The sequence below is a fragment of the Melanerpes formicivorus genome, unplaced genomic scaffold, assembly GCF_026170545.1.
Source record: "Melanerpes formicivorus ecotype bairdi unplaced genomic scaffold, bMelFor1.0.p_v2 SCAF_6, whole genome shotgun sequence".
NCBI lineage: Eukaryota > Metazoa > Chordata > Aves > Piciformes > Picidae > Melanerpes > Melanerpes formicivorus.
Window position 1 is genome coordinate 90,216 of NW_027142358.1, and position 18,427 is coordinate 108,642.

The 18,427-nt window shown below is 40.5% G+C and overlaps 1 protein-coding gene across 1 annotated transcript in view; it reads left to right on the plus strand.

The window, feature by feature from the left end:
* The window catches only part of PDZD8 (PDZ domain containing 8), a 62,609-nt gene that overhangs the window by 6,584 nt on the left and 37,598 nt on the right, over positions 1–18,427 (plus strand). Inside the window, exon 2 of the mRNA XM_068139281.1 lies at positions 15,298–15,420. Coding sequence (XP_067995382.1) covers positions 15,298–15,420 — 123 coding nt within the window. The remainder of the gene's footprint in view (positions 1–15,297; positions 15,421–18,427) is intronic.

Here is an 18,427-nt window from a genome sequence, read left to right on the forward strand (position 1 = left end):
AGCTGTGATAGGAATCTCCCTCACTAGTTAAATTTGTGTAAAGCACTCCTGTTTGTGAAGTTTCTCATTCCAGTTGCTGCTGAAAGAGGAGGGGTTTATTTATTTACTTATATTTCAATTTTGTTGTTTGTGCTGTGTCTGGTTTAGGTGCAGCAATCCACTATAGAAGTATTGATGCCACAGTATAACTAAGGTTGGAAATGACCTCGAGGATCGAGTCCAACCTATCAACACAGACCCCATGACTAGACCATGGCACCAAGTGCCACATCCAATCCCCTCTTGCCCTCCTCTCCAGAATCTGAGTGGGTTTTTTTTTTCTGCCCTGCAAAAATTGCTGGTAAAGCAGCACTGCAGCGCTGCTCCCAGGTGAAGTGGTACTTACAGATTTTCAGACTGACCCAGAGAGGTAATGCTCTGAATGGTGGTAGCACAATGACTTGTTCCACTAGCGGCAAAGCAGCTGTACTTTGAATCAGTAGGTCTGACTGCTGGCTGGTCTTTCCATGTGTGGAAGATTACATTTGTAGCACATGGACAAGTAGTCTTTCTTATTCATGCAGGAGCTAAATAAATGGATCTGTAGGCAATTTGGCACACAGCAAACAAAACCAAACACCAGGACATAAAATATTTCTCTGTCTTCAATGTAGAATTTCATTGTGTGTAAAAGGAAGCTTGTTGTAGTGTAGCTTTTTACTGTCTTTATTTTGGGAGTGGTTTCTCTCAGATATACATTGTCCAGAGGGTTGCTAAAGCCATGTTTCTTCAGACTAAATGAAAGTATGTGGTACAAAGTATGTATGTCAATCTCCTTATCTGGATATCAGGTTTGAAACCTATTGGTTCTAGGGGTTTTAAATCCTTTTAGCCATCTTCCCCAGCTCCAGCAGAGCTTCACACTGGGAAGAGCTAATTCTGAAAGAAAGCCAGTGTAAAATTTGTTACAAACTCAGATTTAATGCATGACCAGCTACATACTGGACAATTCCCAGTACACAGGTGGCATTCTTCTCAGGAATGATTCTTTACCTAAGATCAGTCAACAAATGTTCTGTTTTCTTTTTCTACTCTAATCATGAGGTCTGTGGTGACAGGTTGGACTTGATGATCTTTGAGGTCTCTTCCAACCTTCGTGATACTGAATACTGAACTTGATGTCACTGACTTGAGATTGATTAGGGAAGAAACTGGGAGACCAGAGGCCCTCAAAATAAATGATCTCAGTTGGAGGAAGAGGTGGCTGAAGACATAAAAGAATAAGTTTTGCTGATTACTGTTTGCTTTTGCTGCTGATATCAATCTGATAAGCAGTGAGGTTAATTGGCCTGACAGGAAAAAGAAAGCCTTCTGCAACTTGAAACAGGATATAAAGATTCTTTGTGCAGTAATAACAGAATGAAAATCACCTCATTTAACTAATTTGTTGTTTTGTATTTAAAAATTGTGTGATCTGAGTCTTGCAGTGAACTTCTTTCATGTGGATGATGAATGAAAGCCCTGAAAAATCTATCAAGATTTGTTTGGTGCTTCATGGTTTTTGCATGCACTAGCATTGAGACTTAACCCTTCTGTTCATCTGGACTCCAGGCATGACCATTTAAGCTGATCATGATCAGTGAGAATACTCTTTCTATTCAGTGTCATAATTTATATAGCTTTCAGTTCTTTACAATCTGAAGCAAGCAGTTGTACTTTCTGTTTTTTTAAAGGTAACTTATCTAAAATGAAACATAGGGCTTACAGGAGTTAATCTCATTACCTGAGATACTGTAGGCATGCAGTCGGCTGAACATGAGCCAGCAGTGTGGCCAAGAAGGCCAATGGTGTCCTGGCCTGCATCAGGAGCAGGGAAGTCTTTCTGCCCCTGTACTCAGCACTGGTTAGGCCACACCTTGAGTCCTGTGTCTAGTTCTGGGCCCCTCAGTTTAGGAAAGATGTTGAGTTGCTGGAATATGTCCAGGGAAGGGCAACGAGGCTGGGAAAAAGTCTGGGGCACAGCCCTGTGAGGAGAGGCTGAGGGAGCTGGGATTGCTTAGCCCGGAGTAGAGGAGGCTCAGGGGAGACCTTATTGCTGTCTGCAACTACCTGAAGGGAGGTTGTAGGCAGGTGGGGGTTGGTCTCTTCTCCCAGGCAACCAGCACCAGAACAAGAGGACGCAGTCTCAAGCTGCACCAGGGGAGGTTTAGGCTGAATGTTAGGGAGAAATTTTTCCCAGAGATTAGCCATTGGAATGTGCTGCCCAGGGAGGTGGTGGAGTGGAAGTGTTTAAGAAGAGACTGGCTGAGGCACTTGGTGCCATGGTTTAGTTGATTAGATGGTGTTGGGTGATGGGTTGGACTTGATGATCTCCAGCCTGGTTAGTTCTGTATTCAGTGTGTGAGTTTGGCTCTGAGCCTGTTGGAGCAGGTAAGTGTGTTCAGCCCACTAGAGTTGGGCTGAATTACTTTGTGCAGGCTGTGTTATGGTTTTTAGTTTCTGTGGGTAGTTAGTGTGACTAATGTTCCCTCTACCTGTGACACAAAGCTGAACACTGGATTTTCCTTGAAGGAGAGTACATCAAGCAGCAGAGGCACAGAGAATTTACCTGTGAAAATGGGTGGCTAATACAGTTCCCCTTAGCTTATTTGATGTCAAAATACGACTCTCTTGCAGAACCTATTTTATCTGTATTAAGCACATGAAAGAGTTAATCTTTTTTCATTTAGCAAATGATACTTGATTATGAAGCTCTTAAGCAGCTTGGGTAAGGACAGTGGGTGCTAGTAATCAGCATGGAGCTCCGTTGGTGGTGAAGCTTAGTCTCAGGCTGCTAATTTCACTATTGGAGCTAGTCCTTTCTTGTTACTGGGTTTCTATGGGGAACTGCTTACTCTGCATTCCTGCAGAGATTGCCTGAAGTCACCCAGTATGCTTCTGTGTTTACAGTTCATGTTCACACTTGTTTGATTAAAACTGTTTCACCATTTTGTAGCTCTTGGTAGTATTGTTCTTTAGCAAATAGCAAAAGGCTTCCAATTAAACTCCTCCGAGGATTAATACAGTTTATGGTCTAAAATTAGCCTGGTGCTAATGTTACATACCTATGTGGTTTGATGAATTCATAGATAATTTGTGCCACCCCAGCCTGCTCAAATCCATTACTTTGCAGAACTGCACAAACCTTTGCCTGATGTTCTTAAACTCTGCTTTTGTCCAGAAGAAAGCAATGCTCCAATATTGCTAATGTTAGCTGGGAACAATTAGTTTTCTGAGCAGATTCCATTCTGTGTGCTCCATAAATATCAGGGCTCAGAAGGCTCTTCTGAAAGTGTCTGGTGGCTTGAGGATTGAAGAGAACTTGTTTACAACAACAGATAAATTTTCAGTTTAGAAATGAGTGTGGATGCCACTTCCTGGGAAGAGGATTTGGGAGTCATTGTTTTAGAAACATCTGTCAGGTTAATTGTGACACACTAAGATGAACACAGAATTTATACATAATGTCTTTGGTTAATTTTTTTTGCTGGGGTTCTGGTTAAACTAAGAGACATGAGTAAACCCCACATAAATCTCAGAAGCTTTTCCTGTTGGTATTTTATCTTCAATATTTAACAAATTGCAGTTGTTACACAAGCCAATCTAGCCTAGGCTGGAATTCAGACCTTCCAAGATGTTCAGTGATCCCAGGCAGGGTATCTAGTATATTAGAACAAAAATAAGGCTAATGAAGACTTCAATTGACAAACATGTTTGCTGGTTGGGAACTTTCTTTACAGCACAGTGAAATGGTTGTGCATATGGTACCATGGATGTGGGTGCTCCTGAATTGCTCTCCCCAGCAAGTTAGGTATATGCTGTGCTGGGTTTACTAGCTCAGACTTCTGCATCACACCTGCACAAAGGCATTTCAGTACATCTGCTTTCCTAAGCACCTTTCCTTGGTAGGACTCTTGCCCTGCCTGGGTTGATAAGCCCTCCTAGGGCTGGAGAGTGCATCTCTTGTGTACTGCAGGACCCAGCTAGAACCTGGCAGCATTTAAGATCTGTCTTGGCTGGAGAGCAGCCAGGTAGAGAGGGACCTGGGGGTACTGGTGGATGGTAGGCTGAACATGAGCCTGCAGTGTGCCCAGACAGCCAAGAGGGCCAATGGCATCCTGGCCTGCATCAAGAATAGTGTGGCCAGCAGGAGCAGGGAGGTCATTCTGCCCCTGTACACTGCACTGGTTAGGCCACACCTCGAGTCCTGTGTCCAGTTCTGGGCTCCTCAGTTTAGGAAGGAGGTTGACTTGCTGGAACGAGTCCAGAGAAGGGCAACAAGGTTGGTGAGGGGTTTGGAACACAAGCCTTATGACGAGAGACTGAGGGAGCTTGGGTTGCTTAGCCTGGCGAGGAGGAGGCTCAGGGGTGACCTTATTGCTCTCTACAACTACCTGAAGGGAGGTTGTAGACAGGCAGATGTTGGTCTCTTCTCCCAGGCAGCCAGTACCAGAACAAGAGGACACAGTCTCAGGCTGTGCCAGGGGAGGTTTAGGTTGGATGTTAGGAAGAAGTTCTATACAGAAAGAGTGACTGCCCATTGGAATGGGCTGCCCAAGGAGGTGGTGGAGTCCCCATCATTGGAGATGTTCAGGAGGAGACTTGCTGGGGTGCTTGGTGCCATGGGTTAGTTGTTTAGGTGGGTTGGATTGGTTGATGGGTTGGATGCAATGATCTTGAAGGTCTCTTCCAACCCGGTTTGGTTTATTCTAAATAAACATAGCTATGAAAACAGCTAAGGAGGTGCTATGTGTAGCAGGGAGGAAAAGAAAGGGGAAAAAAAAACCCTAGTTTTTGTGATAGGCAGAAATTGGTTTCAATCCTAGGCTGGACTTGGAGACCTAGTTAGGTGTTTTCTTCCCCTCCCAGCTTAGCTGTTTCAATTCATTTTAGTCTTAAGAAAACCTACATGGGAACAACTTACCTTTACAGACTTTTACCTCCCTTGTTCAGCTTGCAGCCACACTATAGCTGAGCAGAGCAGTGCACCCAGCCCCCTCTGTTAAAGCTGTTTTGTGTACTGGAAAATACAGGCATCCTACTACACCAACACAGTTTTCACACTTTTGAAGACTTTCCAGATGTCATAAAAATCTGTCTGCAATAAAGAGTGTGTTGCAGAGATCAGCTGATGATAATCAGACTGTTGCTCTTACTCAAAGGCAGTAATTAATTGCCTGATATGACTAGCATAAAATTAAATTAGAAGAATCATTTGGGAATGCTTTAGCAATTTTGACTTGCTTAGCTGTGAAACTCACATGATTTTACAAAATTACTTCTTAATTTCCATCCCCTGTTTTAAGATCATCTGGGGATATCTGATGGAAATCGTGACACTTAGATAGCTTGTTCCTGCCTCTTTTTTAACTTCCATTGAAGCTTGACATTTAAACCTATTTTCCTGTATCAGTTTAAAAGGCAACATAGTGATGAAGAATGCCCATCCAGGAGGAAATGTGTACAAATAGTAGGATCTGCTTTTGCTTTTAAGCCCAGGCTGGATGAGGCTCTGGCCAGCCTGATCTAGTGTGGGGTGTCCCTGCCCATGGCAGGGGGTTGGAACTAGATGATCCTTGTGGTCCCTTCCAACTCTGACTGATACTATGAAATGGCATTAAGTGCAAGGCTGAGGTGTTTGCTAGTGTCACCGAAGTGAAGGTGCTAATCCTTAACAGTGACTAATGTCATGTGCTTAATGCTTTAAATGATGCTAAAACATTTGAAAAACACCTTTTCAAGTATGCTTTCTCTGTAATGTTTTTTAGCTGTTTTGCAGCAAGAGCTAAAATGGACTTTTACATGCATGTCACTTGTGTAATGATGGCTTAAACCATTACTCCTGTTTGCCAGAGCTCAACCAGGAAGGCTGAAAATGGGAGTTCATAGTCTTGCAGTGACATGGCAGAAAGCTTCATAGCAGTGCTTGAATCACTGCTGTGAATGATCCCATCCCATTTGGTGAATAATTCAGCGTTTAAAGAGTGGAAATGATGCAGTGTAACTCTGAAAACTTCAAGTTTGTATTTTTTTTCTGTTGTTTTAAGAACGATTCTGCATGCTTGCTAACAATACTTAATGCAGTATGTAAGAATACACAAAGCAAAGGCTAATGTTGCCCAGCGAAGAGCCCAGTGGATTACAAGGGGAGGTGGGGTGGGAACAGCAGTGTTAGGCAGTGGCATTGTTTTAAAACAATACTGCAAAACCTCCTATTTTTATTTTTTTTTCTCCTCCTTTCCTGACCCTTTTAAAAGAAGGGAAAATTAGAGGAAATACCTAAATTCATTATGTGGGTGATAGGAGAAAATCATGGTAATTCAAGCAGCTGCGTTCTCAGCTGTAATCACAGGTCCCAGCCGTAGCTTGCAGGCGTCAGTGATGCACGCTTTGCAGAGTGCAGGAACCCTTCCTAGTAATTTAATCTTGCAAACCTCTCCTGTGTTTGATTGTCAACAGGTTGCTTCTGTGGAAATGCTGTGACTCTCAAATGGTGACAAATTTGGCTTGGGGACAGTTATCAAGTATGTGCCATTTTGTGTGCCCTTCCCACCATTGAAGTCTAAATACCTGACCTGTCAGTAGAGCAAATCTGTGATTACTGCTGTTACAGTTTTAAGGTGAATTTACTGTCAGTAATCTCAGCTCTGAAAATGGTTCTATGAATCCTGAGATACACTATCTCCAACACTTTGGAATGCTTTATGTGAGTTGGACCATCTTATGTCTTGTCAGAAGTGACTAGGAAAATGTAGATTGAAGAGAAGCTGCTGTAGCTCAAACGTTTCTAAGATGAACTGGAGGGGTGAGGATAAACCTTGGAAAGCTGTCCTGTCTAGGATTCAGAGCAGATACAAATATTCTTTTCACTTTTGGTTTACAGCTGTTGAGAGACTGTCTTCAGCAGTGAGACAGTCGTTTTCTGTTGAAGTTGTCCAAGAGGATGCTGTTAGTTTTCATATGGATGTTGGCTAGAGTTTAGAGCAGAGGATTAAAACTCCTGAACTCAGTGAATGAGTTATGTACAGAGCTTAGGTTTCTATTAGGTCATCAGCGTCATTTTCCTCTGACCAGAGAAGATGTTTGTAGAGAAACTTGAGACCTCCTTATGGAAGAATATATTGCTGTAGTGAGGAAAAAGCTGGCATTTTGCTAGCATCAGTTACTGGAACTAATCTGTAGTCCAACTGGCCAAAGGTAGATGTTTGGAGTGGCTTGGGTTTATTTGGTGAGGTGGTTTTTGTTAGGTTTGCATGTGTATGTTTTTCTTGCTGCTCTTGGTGAATGCCTGAAAGGTGATTGCTGAACCACACCTGCCTCTCATCCGGCTCTATGTGAACAAGAGCATATTCTGCATCTTCTGTCCCATTTGGAGCAGAGCCACAATGATTCAGGCTTTCTGGTCAGACAGGGAAATTCTGTCTTCATCCTGTCTGAGACTGAAATATAGCAGGATTTTGTCTTTTCCTCTTGAACCAACAGTTGGCTTCGGCTAGGTCATGTACTAGTTAAAAAAACCCGTCCAAAACCCAACACATCAAAACTCTGAGATCAAACAGGCATTGACTACACTGAGTTAACTATTTCAGTATTTATGGAATTTAGACTTTGGGAAACTAATACTCTTTAATATGCCCCCCAAAAAAAGAAGCCTGAGCATGGTCAAATTAATCTTGCTTGTGCTGATAAGAAAGTAGCTTTGATAAGTGTGATTCAAGAGTTCCTTCTTACTGTGGGTATTTGAATACAGAGAGCAATGGCAAATCTTTAATGCACATATTTATGCCAACTTCTGTCACATAAGCAGGCAAATAAGTATTGTGCAGCCTTTTTGAAAGGAGCTACTTGATTGTTTACATTTTGTTCTTTCATTTGTTCTTGTAGGGTGGGTTTTAGAAGCTTTTAAATTGCTTGTCTTGAGTGTCCGAAGTGAGATACCTCAGAGATACAGATAACCAGTGTAAGAAACGAGGCTGTAGTTGGAGAATCTGGAAATGTCTGAAATAATTCTTTTAACAAACCCCCAAATAATAAAATGCCTTTTTTTTTTTTTTTTTTTGTCTTAATTTAAAAAGTGACTATGCATATATTGAGAACTTGTGTTTATGAGCATTCCACATGCCTGTGGCAGAATATCCTGTAACAGAGCGGGTGGAGTGCTAGAACTGATTTGCAGCTTTCCATCAAATTTCCTAGAAAATAAAGTTTCTGTCTTCCTGCAATGGTTTTTCAGGTTGTTTGTAAGCCAGATTTTCTTGGGTGTGGGTAAAGCTAAACCTAGTAGATCTCTGTACTGAATGAGAGTACAGTTTGTGTTACCAAAGCCCCCTGAATATGAATGCTGACACAGTTCTGTAGCTTTCTTCCTTGTGGAATCGGTGGATGCTGGAGAACTGCTCTTGCAAACTCTGCAAACTCTTTTGAAGTACTTGCTTGGGTTTTTATTAAGCAAAAAGTGTTGTTAAGCAAAAAGGAAGGATGAGTTCTGCTATTACATCTCCCATGTGAAGAATAACACATGTTGTTTGCATTGTAATGCCTAACCTTAACAAGCATAAATGTTAGCTCCTAAGTACTTTTTAAATCTTCAATGTGATCATGCTTTTTTGAGTGGATTGTAGTATGCTAGCATTCTTGTGGGAGTAAATATCTCAAATTGCACACACTGTAATAGAGGACTTCTTTATCATTTAAAATCTGATGTCAGTCACTCTTTGAAATCTGTCCATTTTACACACACTTGTATTTCTGTGACTGGGATAGAAAAAGCTCTCTAAAAATGACTAAGTTCTTTTCTGTAGGTAGTTAAACCTTTTGAGTACTCCCCAAAGTGAGAATTAATTCAGCAGGTACTATTTCAGGACTACTTTAGATACTTAGCATCTTCCAGGAGCATGTACAAAAGTAAACTGATGCTTACTAAAGGCAATCTGTTGCTTTAATTTTTAGCTATAGTGGTAAACAATTGTAAAAGTTGCAATGTATATAAAGCAGCCTTGTTCTAAAGATATTTGTGTTTTTAGCTCATGGGCTTGCCTGAGATTTAAGCTTTATTAAGCTTTATTTAAGTTCATTTAAGCTTATTAAGCTTTAAATGTTCAATTAAGGTAACCTGATAAAAAAATTCATAAAGCTGACTGCTTCATAAAATAATCTTCATGGTAGTAGAGTGGTACTGGAAGGCATATAGTACAAGTGGTCAACGTGGTACTAAACAGATAGCCAGGAATTTTTAGACCACTGTTTTATAAATGAAGTTGTCTTTTTATATATATATACATAAAACCAGGAAGTAATTTAAAACTTTTCCAAGGACTTATTGTAGGGAAAAAAAATGCTTTAATTGCTTAGCAAAAGCTTGACAAAAAGCCCAGACTTCTCCTGCATTTACAAATGAAGCTGTTAAGTCTTCCTATTTCTCCAACTAGGAAATGGAGTTCTGAGAGCTTTTGAAGTTTGTGTTTAGCTCTTAATTCTTTTTAACTGTGACTCTGGATATTCTTAACAGATGCAATGAACGGGAACACATAAGCACATGGTTTTCTTTTGGCTAGATAATGAGATAAAGTGATTTTTCTTTCCCCCCCTTTTTCTCAGTTCTTAATAGGTGATGAACTAAAAATACTGCATTTAGTTAAGTGGGAGCAGTTAATTTAAGTAATAGGTTAATTAAACTGAGGTATAAAAGACTCCTGTCCTCTTCTCTGTTAGAAGTTGGATAAAGCACCACAAAAGAATTATCACAGACTAATGAATACAAATTAATGAGACTATAGGTCAGACATATCTAAAACTAAACACTGAATTAGTTATGTTCCAAGTAGGTGAATTCTTCTTCCACCAAACTGGAAACTAGAAGGAGGAATGGTACTATTCAGGGGCTGAAAACACCTAAAATGAGGGGAACAAACTTAATTTGTATGGTTTTTTTTTGGTTATATATTGGTTTGGGTTTTTTTTGATCCAGTTTTCATCTAGACTTTGAGGTGGTGAGAGTAAATGAGCCCCTGAGGTGACTCTGAAGTGTGTGACTTGCTGAAATATGACATGAATGAAGTGTAGAAGCTTTTTGCAAGAAGGGGATGTACAGCGTGGTGTCTGGAGGCGTTTTTGCTGTGCCTTATCTATGGAAGAGCTCAGTACTATGCTACTTTAAATATAGCCTTAATCCTGTGTATTAATTGGGTGTCTTTATCTTAATTATCTTTCTGTCTAGGCATCTGACCTAATTCCCAATATGAAATGACCTTTTTAGTTTAGGTTTTGCATCTTGCAGCATTTGAGAAACACTTTTGCTACTCGGCAACTTCTTTTAAATGTTGTTTTCATAAGCTCTTCTTTTTTTGACTTGCTAAAATGTCATATGAAGTTCACTTGATGAATATTCCTCTTCCTATTCGTATGAAGTTAAAATGCTAGGATTTAACAGACATTTTCTTAGTAGTCTGCTGCTTGAATTGGAGACTTCTGGATAAAAAAAAAAAAAATTTGTGAAAGGAGACGAATGATTTCAAAACAAATTGAAAACACACTGTAAGCATTTAATGTAAGGCACTTCTCTTTTTAATGGCATGCTGTATCCAGATAGAATTTGCAGGCAGAGGTGTAAGGTGTCTGTTTTCTCGTGCAACTGATATGTGATGAAAAGATTAGGAGTTTACAAAGGGTTACCAAATGCGGCTTAAAGACAGTAAAAATCTCTTCCTCAGAAAAAACCTAGCTTACTTCTGATAGTTGTTTAGTTTCACTTCACAGCTTTGGAATTGAAAAGGCAGCTTTTGGATATGTATATATTAATATGTTGGCATAATCCTGCTTTGTAGGTCAAAGATTTGTGACACAAGCATGAATTTTGCCTTTTGACCTTGCTGAATAAAGAGAGGCTATAGCGTTAGACTCTGCTTGAAAGGGATCTAATATAGCTGCAATTGAAATCTAGTTTGGAGAACCTGGTGACAGCTCAGCAGCGTTCAGAGAGGTGATACCATTCTCAGTAAGTACATTTTGGTGATGTTTCTCAACAGTCACACTGTCAGGAGCAGCACTGTCCTGGTTTAAAACCTTTATCTGTGTCTGCAGCAGCGTGTGGACTGTTTGTTATGGGCTTGTTCTCCACCGATGGAGGTAAACCAATTTATGTGACTAACTTTTTTGGATTACTGCTTAAAGAATGAACCTTTAAAGATCTAGACAGCTAAACAGAAACCACATTTATTTTTTTCTGTTCACAGTTTGTAAATTGAGAGCCTTGAATTCACAAAAGCAACCTACCAGAAATCGTCAGGTCCTGGGATGGCAGCTGCAGTGAGGGCAGAGACCAGCCGGGATTAACGGAGGCATTTAGCTTGATGTCAAGGTTTCTTTATAGACTTTCATGAATAAAGTCTTCCTGGCAGACAGCACTAATTTTTTTTCATTAGTGTGAATTTCTTCAAAACATTTATTTGGTGGTCTTTTGCTATTGAAAGGTGGACTAAACATTAGAGGGCTAGCAAAACACACTCCTAAAGCTATTAAAGAAGTTATAGTAAGGTTATTTACACAAAAACTTACACAATGTGAGTTCTCCATTGTAATAATGAACTCAGGGTGGTAGGGAACTTGTCTCTTCTTTACTTACTCTTCTTTGCACATACTGTAGTCTGCAGGGCTTGGGAACAGAGTTGTATCTCTTGTCTCATTCACTGAATTGGTATTATTTGCATTATTAACTAAAAGCCTACTTGGGGACTTCAATAAAATGAAATGCAGCTTTGCTTTGACATTAAGTGCTTTATTGTGCCTGCTGAAAATACTTTATGAAACAAACTTCAGTTTTATGTTTTGGCTGGGGACATGATTGTTTTCCAGCAGGAAAATTAGATGTTGCAGAGGTGGAGAATTTGGCTTCTCTGCAGAGGAAAAAGTCCCTTGCTGTTCTGCTGCACTCTTGCCAGACTGAACAAAATTGCAGCAGCGATGGCTCTGTAAGAGCATACTCCTTAGAGTGCCCGTGGTTTTTGGTGCTTTAAAAAGATAGAATAGTTCACATGCTTTCCCTGTCTTGGGGAAAAATATGGGAGAACCTGTGATGCCTGACTTGGGTATGTGCATGGATTGCAGGTTGCCAACATCTGGTTTTACAGCACAAGGGAGCGGAGTCTCGCTGTGTTACCGACTGTTGCTGTCTGGCTCTGTATTAATTTACCAGGTCCTAGTAGGAATGTCTTTCCAGATGAATTTGGGTTACCCTTTACTTAAATAGTCTGTCAACAGTTCACTTACCTAATAGTTAATTGAAATCTACTTGAAATAGTAATTTGTCTGGTGTTTAATTTTGGAAATGTGCAGACTCAGTAAATTACCTTAAATAGCTAAGTGCTAGGTTACAAAACTGGAAGGCTTCAGAGCAGCACTCAAACATTAGAAATGCATTTATTGTTGGGTATTTAGCTCTTTGGACAGTGCTCATGCCAATGGATATAGGTAATGTGGCAGGTTTTTCTGCTGAGGGTTTTGTAAACTAGTTGCAGTAGCAGGAATGTGAAACTTAGATGCTTGTTGTAAGTCACAGATGATGTTGAGACTAGTTTTTCATCCCCAATTTGCAGGAAAATGCTCACTTTCATTTTGATTTCTTAATGTACCCAGAAATCTGGCTTGTTCTGAGGAATATTTCCTCCTTGCTAAAGCAAAAGATTGCATTGTGTGCTGTATTTTTGTTTTCTTTTCTTTGAAGTTATTTGAGAGGTGAATATGTTGAATATGTAGGTAGGTAATCTGTGTCCTTCCAGAAATACTTTGAGCTGTTATGTTGCCTTTTTTGGTTTGTTCTTATTGTTAGTCTTGAAAATAGATTTGTCCAGGTGTGTGTTTTTGTTAGATAGATTGCAGGCTGTTGTGGGGGTGTGTGTGCATATATATGTGTGTATATAAGTGAGGGAAAGATCTCATCAATGCCAGCACTTCTAAGCCTGGGCATTTGCAGAAATCCAGAGGTGTCGATGGTAACACATTGGGTCGTCTTTTTTGCAGTTCCTCCCTCCCAGGAGTCTTGTTTCAGTCGCTCACTGAGGCAGTCACTGATGGTGGTCAGCAGTTTGAAGTTCCTATGGAATTTTTGGTTTTTCACTGGATTCTGGGAAAATACATATGGGCAGCTGCTGGTGCTAATTGAAAAGTGTATTTGTGCTGAGGAAGCAAATCCAAACTAACAAAACCTCCAAAACCTCCAGGAAATGACAAGTATTTATTCACTCCTAAACCTGTCATTATTTTCCAGTGTGCTTTTACCTGACAAACTCTGAGTTAAATCTGTATTTTGAAGAGGTAAAAAAATCATTCTTAAAAGGAACAGTGTACCATTGTCTACTTAGCAAGAGGCATGTGGGGTGGTTTGTATTGTGATGGGAATGGTCAGGGAGGTGGCCAGGAGCTCAAGAGGCACTAAGTCTTGCAGAGTGAAAATAGTGGGGTCATCTGAGTGGGATCAACTGTGCAATAGTGGTTTTGGGTTGATGGTTGGACTCGATCTTAGAGGTCTTTTCCAACCAAAACAATTCTATGGTGTTTATTAGTTTTTGAATTCAGGAACTATAAAGGAAGATTCTGAGTAAGATATCAGTCCAGATACTACATGCACAAGGCCTATTTTGAGTTGGTTGTTTATGGTACACTCCTAAGCCTAAACAATTGCCAGAGTGATTTGGCAGCTTCACCTCTGTCATGCAGAGACTTAAAAGAATCAAGTATTTTAAACTGAATTTTTTTGTTTTTACTTGAACTGTTTCAGAACAGTCTTCTTCCTGAAGGAGTTAATGAGGGAGAAACTTGGAACCAAATTAAAGTTAGAAGCTGACTTGGATTTCAGGAAAATAGCTGAAGTGTTGAGTTGTATTTATTCACAAGGAGAACAAAAGAGATGTCTTTCTCATGGCTCTGTATGAGGCTGATGCTCGTACAGAAACGAAGTGTCTCGAATCAGAGCGTTGAGCTCCCTCCCAAAGAGTGTGCTGACAGTTAAAGGCTGCTTAATTATTTATTTGGATTTCTGAAACTCTGCAGTTGAGATCCATGTGACTGTTTCCTGAGCATATTGTGATCTTTGAATGTGACAAGCAGATGCCTCTGATAGTTGAGAGAACAGTACTTATGAAAGACTTCTTTCTCATGAAATGGCAGATACCTCCTGCAGGCAGTGGTGCTTGTGTCCTGCTATTAGTAACTCTTCTCAACAGAAGTAATTATTGGGAGGCTGTGTCGGTGACTGAAGATGGAAACCAAGGCATGAGGCAGTGCTGGGGAATGAGAGCACTAAATAAAAACAGGAAGAAGGAATGCACCGAAAGTACTTTTTCAGATATGTGAAGGAAATGCTGGTGGAGAGTCCAGAGTGTCTTTGCTGGGTTGTGGCTGTGGCTGTTAGGATTACATGTGTGTCTGCTTTGTGATGGAGCTGCAGCTGTGCAGCTTCTGCTCTTTTCTCCCCTCAGATCATGGCTGTGTCCAACGCCGAAGTACTATCACTTAAAAATGAGAACAGTATCTATAACTTGCTGTATTCTAATCAAAGAGAGGGAATTATGTGGTGAGATAACGTGTGTCAAACACTTAGTGTCTTGAACATGAACTGCATTTCCTGTGAATCACATGCTGTGATGAGGGAAGCAAAGCTCAAGGGCAAATACTTAGAATACCTGTATCTATTTTAATTCCAGGAGACTGGCTGGAAGGAGCAACCAAATGTTTGTCACACAGAGAAAGATGTAGGATTTATTAGGATGTATCAGTTCTCTAAATGCAGCAGTGGCATAAATTCATGCTTTGGGGTCATAATGTATTTTTGCCTTTCACTGCTGTGATATTTTATCTAGGGGAACTTAAAAGACCAGGTAAGATATTTACTGCAAAAGGACTCTTGGCTTAAATCATGTTTGCAGTCGTAAATAAACATCCAGTTCTATAGAATAGAATTAACCAGGTTGGAAAAGACTTCGAGATCATTGAGTCCAACCTATCACCCCATCCATATGATCCACTTCCCACTTCCCCAGAATTATCTATACTAGTTAATAGAACTCAAATAATCTCCTCCAGTCCCCTGCATTCAAAAAGCTTTAGCAGCTTCTAGTTGTCCCTTTTGGCCAGCGAATACCTGGGAATGTCGTGGTTTCTTTTGAATGTAGCAGAATTCCAGCGAATCTTTTCAAAGGTTCATTGTAATTCTGTCACTTTCTAATAATTGCTGTTAGTGTTAATTGCATCGTTTGAGTTAAGGCAAATCTCTTCTCTCTCTTTCAGGTTTAAGCCATTTTTTCCAAGCAGAGTATTGCCACCCGATGAGTACGAAGATCGAGAGCTCTCTATACAAGATATTCTCTTGACAGAAGGCCGGCTAAAAGTCACCTTAATTGAATGTACAAGGTATGTTTTGTGGCCTCTTGCTTCTTCCTGACTGAGTTTGGAGTAATTGTAACTGCAGGCCTGTTTTGATTCACTGACCAGCAGCTTTCATGTCCTGGTTGTGTCTGGATTTTTGTTTTTGAAGTAAAAATGAACAAAAAGTTGCAATAAGTTTCTGAGGCACTTCCATGTAGTTTGTGCGTGCTTCATGCATTTGCCTTCTTCCTGAATTTTGCCTGGTTACAAAGCTAATCTTTACCTCCTGTTACTTGTTTTGTTCTGCTTCTCTGTTTGGCACACCAAATTATGAATCTCATTGCAGGACAGTGTAAATTATCCTATTGTGTTTTGTTGTAAGCAAAGGCAAATAACTCTTTCGCTCAGTCTTCCTTTGATTAATCCAAATAACTTATAAGGCATTATTTATTGTCTTTGCCTTGAACAAAATAAAGGAATGAAATAAAATCTACTTCATTCATTGAAGAGAAAATTACTCCCTTTAAAGCTGGAGAAAAGGTGTGTGGGCTCTTGGTTTGTTTGTTTTCTCTTTTGTCAGACCTCTTAGTTCTTGGTTTGTGTTAGATCTTATCCAAGTAGTACTTAGCCTTTGATCTAGTCATGTGCTGTTCTGCTCTTATGAACTAAACTCTGGTTTGCAGCAAGACTTTGTTTTTTTTAACCTGTTCTTTTCATGGCTGTATTATCCACAAGAGCTCCTCTTAGCATATTTTGTTCTGTAGCCTTGAACTGCCCGAAATGTATTTGCTGTACTGATGTGGATTGTTAGTGCCAGGGATTTCCAGAAGATTCTGTGGATTGTGTGGGTCACAGCAGTGATTATTTTTTGTAGTAAAATTTCTGCTTACCTGTCTCCCTAACTTTTTTTGTGTGTTACGATTTCTGTGAATGATTCAAGAATACTGAATGGCTCTGTGCACTCCTTAGCTATTAAGTGTTTCCTTTTTACCCTCACTGAGTAAGGGAACTCATATCTCTAATCTCACTCCAGCAGTGCATTAATTTTTATTATAAGAAGGCCAAATTCCTTAAGTTGTGTGCAGTTGTTCTTGCTGTGGAAAGTAATCTTTTAAATGCTGCCTGTCCTGAATCGGAAAGGTTGTGTAACATCCCCGACGTATCTGCAGCGTTGTGTTTCTTTCCATTACACTTAGAAGCCAGATTGCTCAGTTTGACATCATCACTTGACCTCTCAGTATTTTCAGCTGTCACAGATGCTTATCAGATGGCTGGAAGAGGATGTAGTTGCTGGCTTGTCAGGTCTTTTAAGCGTCAGGTCTGACTTAATCCAACTGTTTTATGCAGCTTGGAGTTTCTCGGCACGCACTCGAGAATTTTGTCTCAACAGACACCTTGCAATCTAGACTTCTGACTCTTGGCCCCATAGTAATTCCTCAGATCTTCCAGATGTTCCATCCTTATTTGAACTAAACTACAAATGCTGCCTCTGTGAGTAAATAATTCTTGCCTACTCTGCACCTGGAGATACTGATGAGGCAGAAGCTGAAAGACACAGAGAGGATTTGGGTAGTAAAAGAAGAAATATACAATATATGCAAAAGAAACAGTGACAGGATTGCCTTTTTTCATCACCACCATATGTGAGCTGGTGTGAAGCTTGCCTGGGACAGTTCTGCAGTGCAGCAATTCATGCTGAAGTGAAGACCTTTTTGACTTATGCCTGCCATAGAGACCTGAAAAGAACACTTTTTTTTGTGTCTCAGTTTTGCTTAGTTCCCCAGGAGGTTTTTCTCTTCTTTCTCAGTGCAGTACCTATTCTTTAACTTCTGAACAGAATCTGGAGTAGGATTCTTGACTGCTGATGTTATATTCCTGCTAGTCTGGTAACAGTCCTTCTACTTCTCCTGCTTTGGTCTGAAATACAGTGATAAAACATTTAGTGTACTTTTTATGTCCAGTTTAATTTCATTGTATTCTTTACACAACCAAAGAGCTGCAGGTTTTGCACTTGCTTCTTTTCTAATTGCAGGCTTGACCACATTCACTTCCTTGCTGTCCTGGTATTGAAAGAAAATAGATTTTGCACATTGGAAAAAATTAAAAGCATGGAAACTTCAGTGTCAATAAAGAATGCAATGCAAATGTTTGACCTGTTGAAAATGCATTTATCATAGTATCATAGTATCATTCAGGGTTGGAAGGGACCACAAGGATCATCTAGTTCCAACCCCCCTGCCATGGGCAGGGACACCCCACACTAGATCAGCCTGGCCAGAGCCTCAGCCAGCCTGCTCTTAAACACCTCCAGGGACAGGGCCTTGACCACCTCCCTGGACAACCCATTCCAGGGTTTCACCACTCTCATGGTGAAGAACCTCCTCCTCACATCTAGCCTGAATCTCTCTACCTCCAGCTTCATTCCATTCCCCCTCGTGCTATCACTACCTGAGATCCTGAGAAGTCCTTCCCCAGCCTTCCTGTAGGCCCTCTTCAGATACTGGAAGGCCACAATTAGGTCACCTTGGAGCCTTCTCTTCTTTCTTGTACAAGTGCAATGCCCTCACAGAACTCAATCACTGTAAAAATGCTGTTGTCTGTTATTACCTTCATTTCTTAAGGGGGGAAAAAAAAAGCCAAGCAGGAGACTTATATAGCCTTCTTACTCATCTTTTGTTCTGGAAGACTATAAGGACTTGCTGAAGGTTTTGGCTTGGTTGAGGTGACCACAGCCTCCATGCACTTCTGTTGTTCATTGTCAGAGGACAAACACTTCCTATCTTGGAGTCCTTGTAGTGCTCTCACTGGAAATCAGGGCAGTTCCCAACAACTGTTTTCATATCCACAGCAACTCTGACTCACTGCCTGCTGCCTCATGCTCACCCTGCTGCAGGGGGAGCCATCCAATTTACATCTGGAGAAGAAAGAGCATTTCACCTTCTCTATGCATATTTTGATTGCTCAGTTGGTAGTTACATTTCTTTACTGATTTAATTACAGCAGGGGTTGTAAACTGTTTTCAGGTTGTCTTCCATACCTCTTTTCATACTGA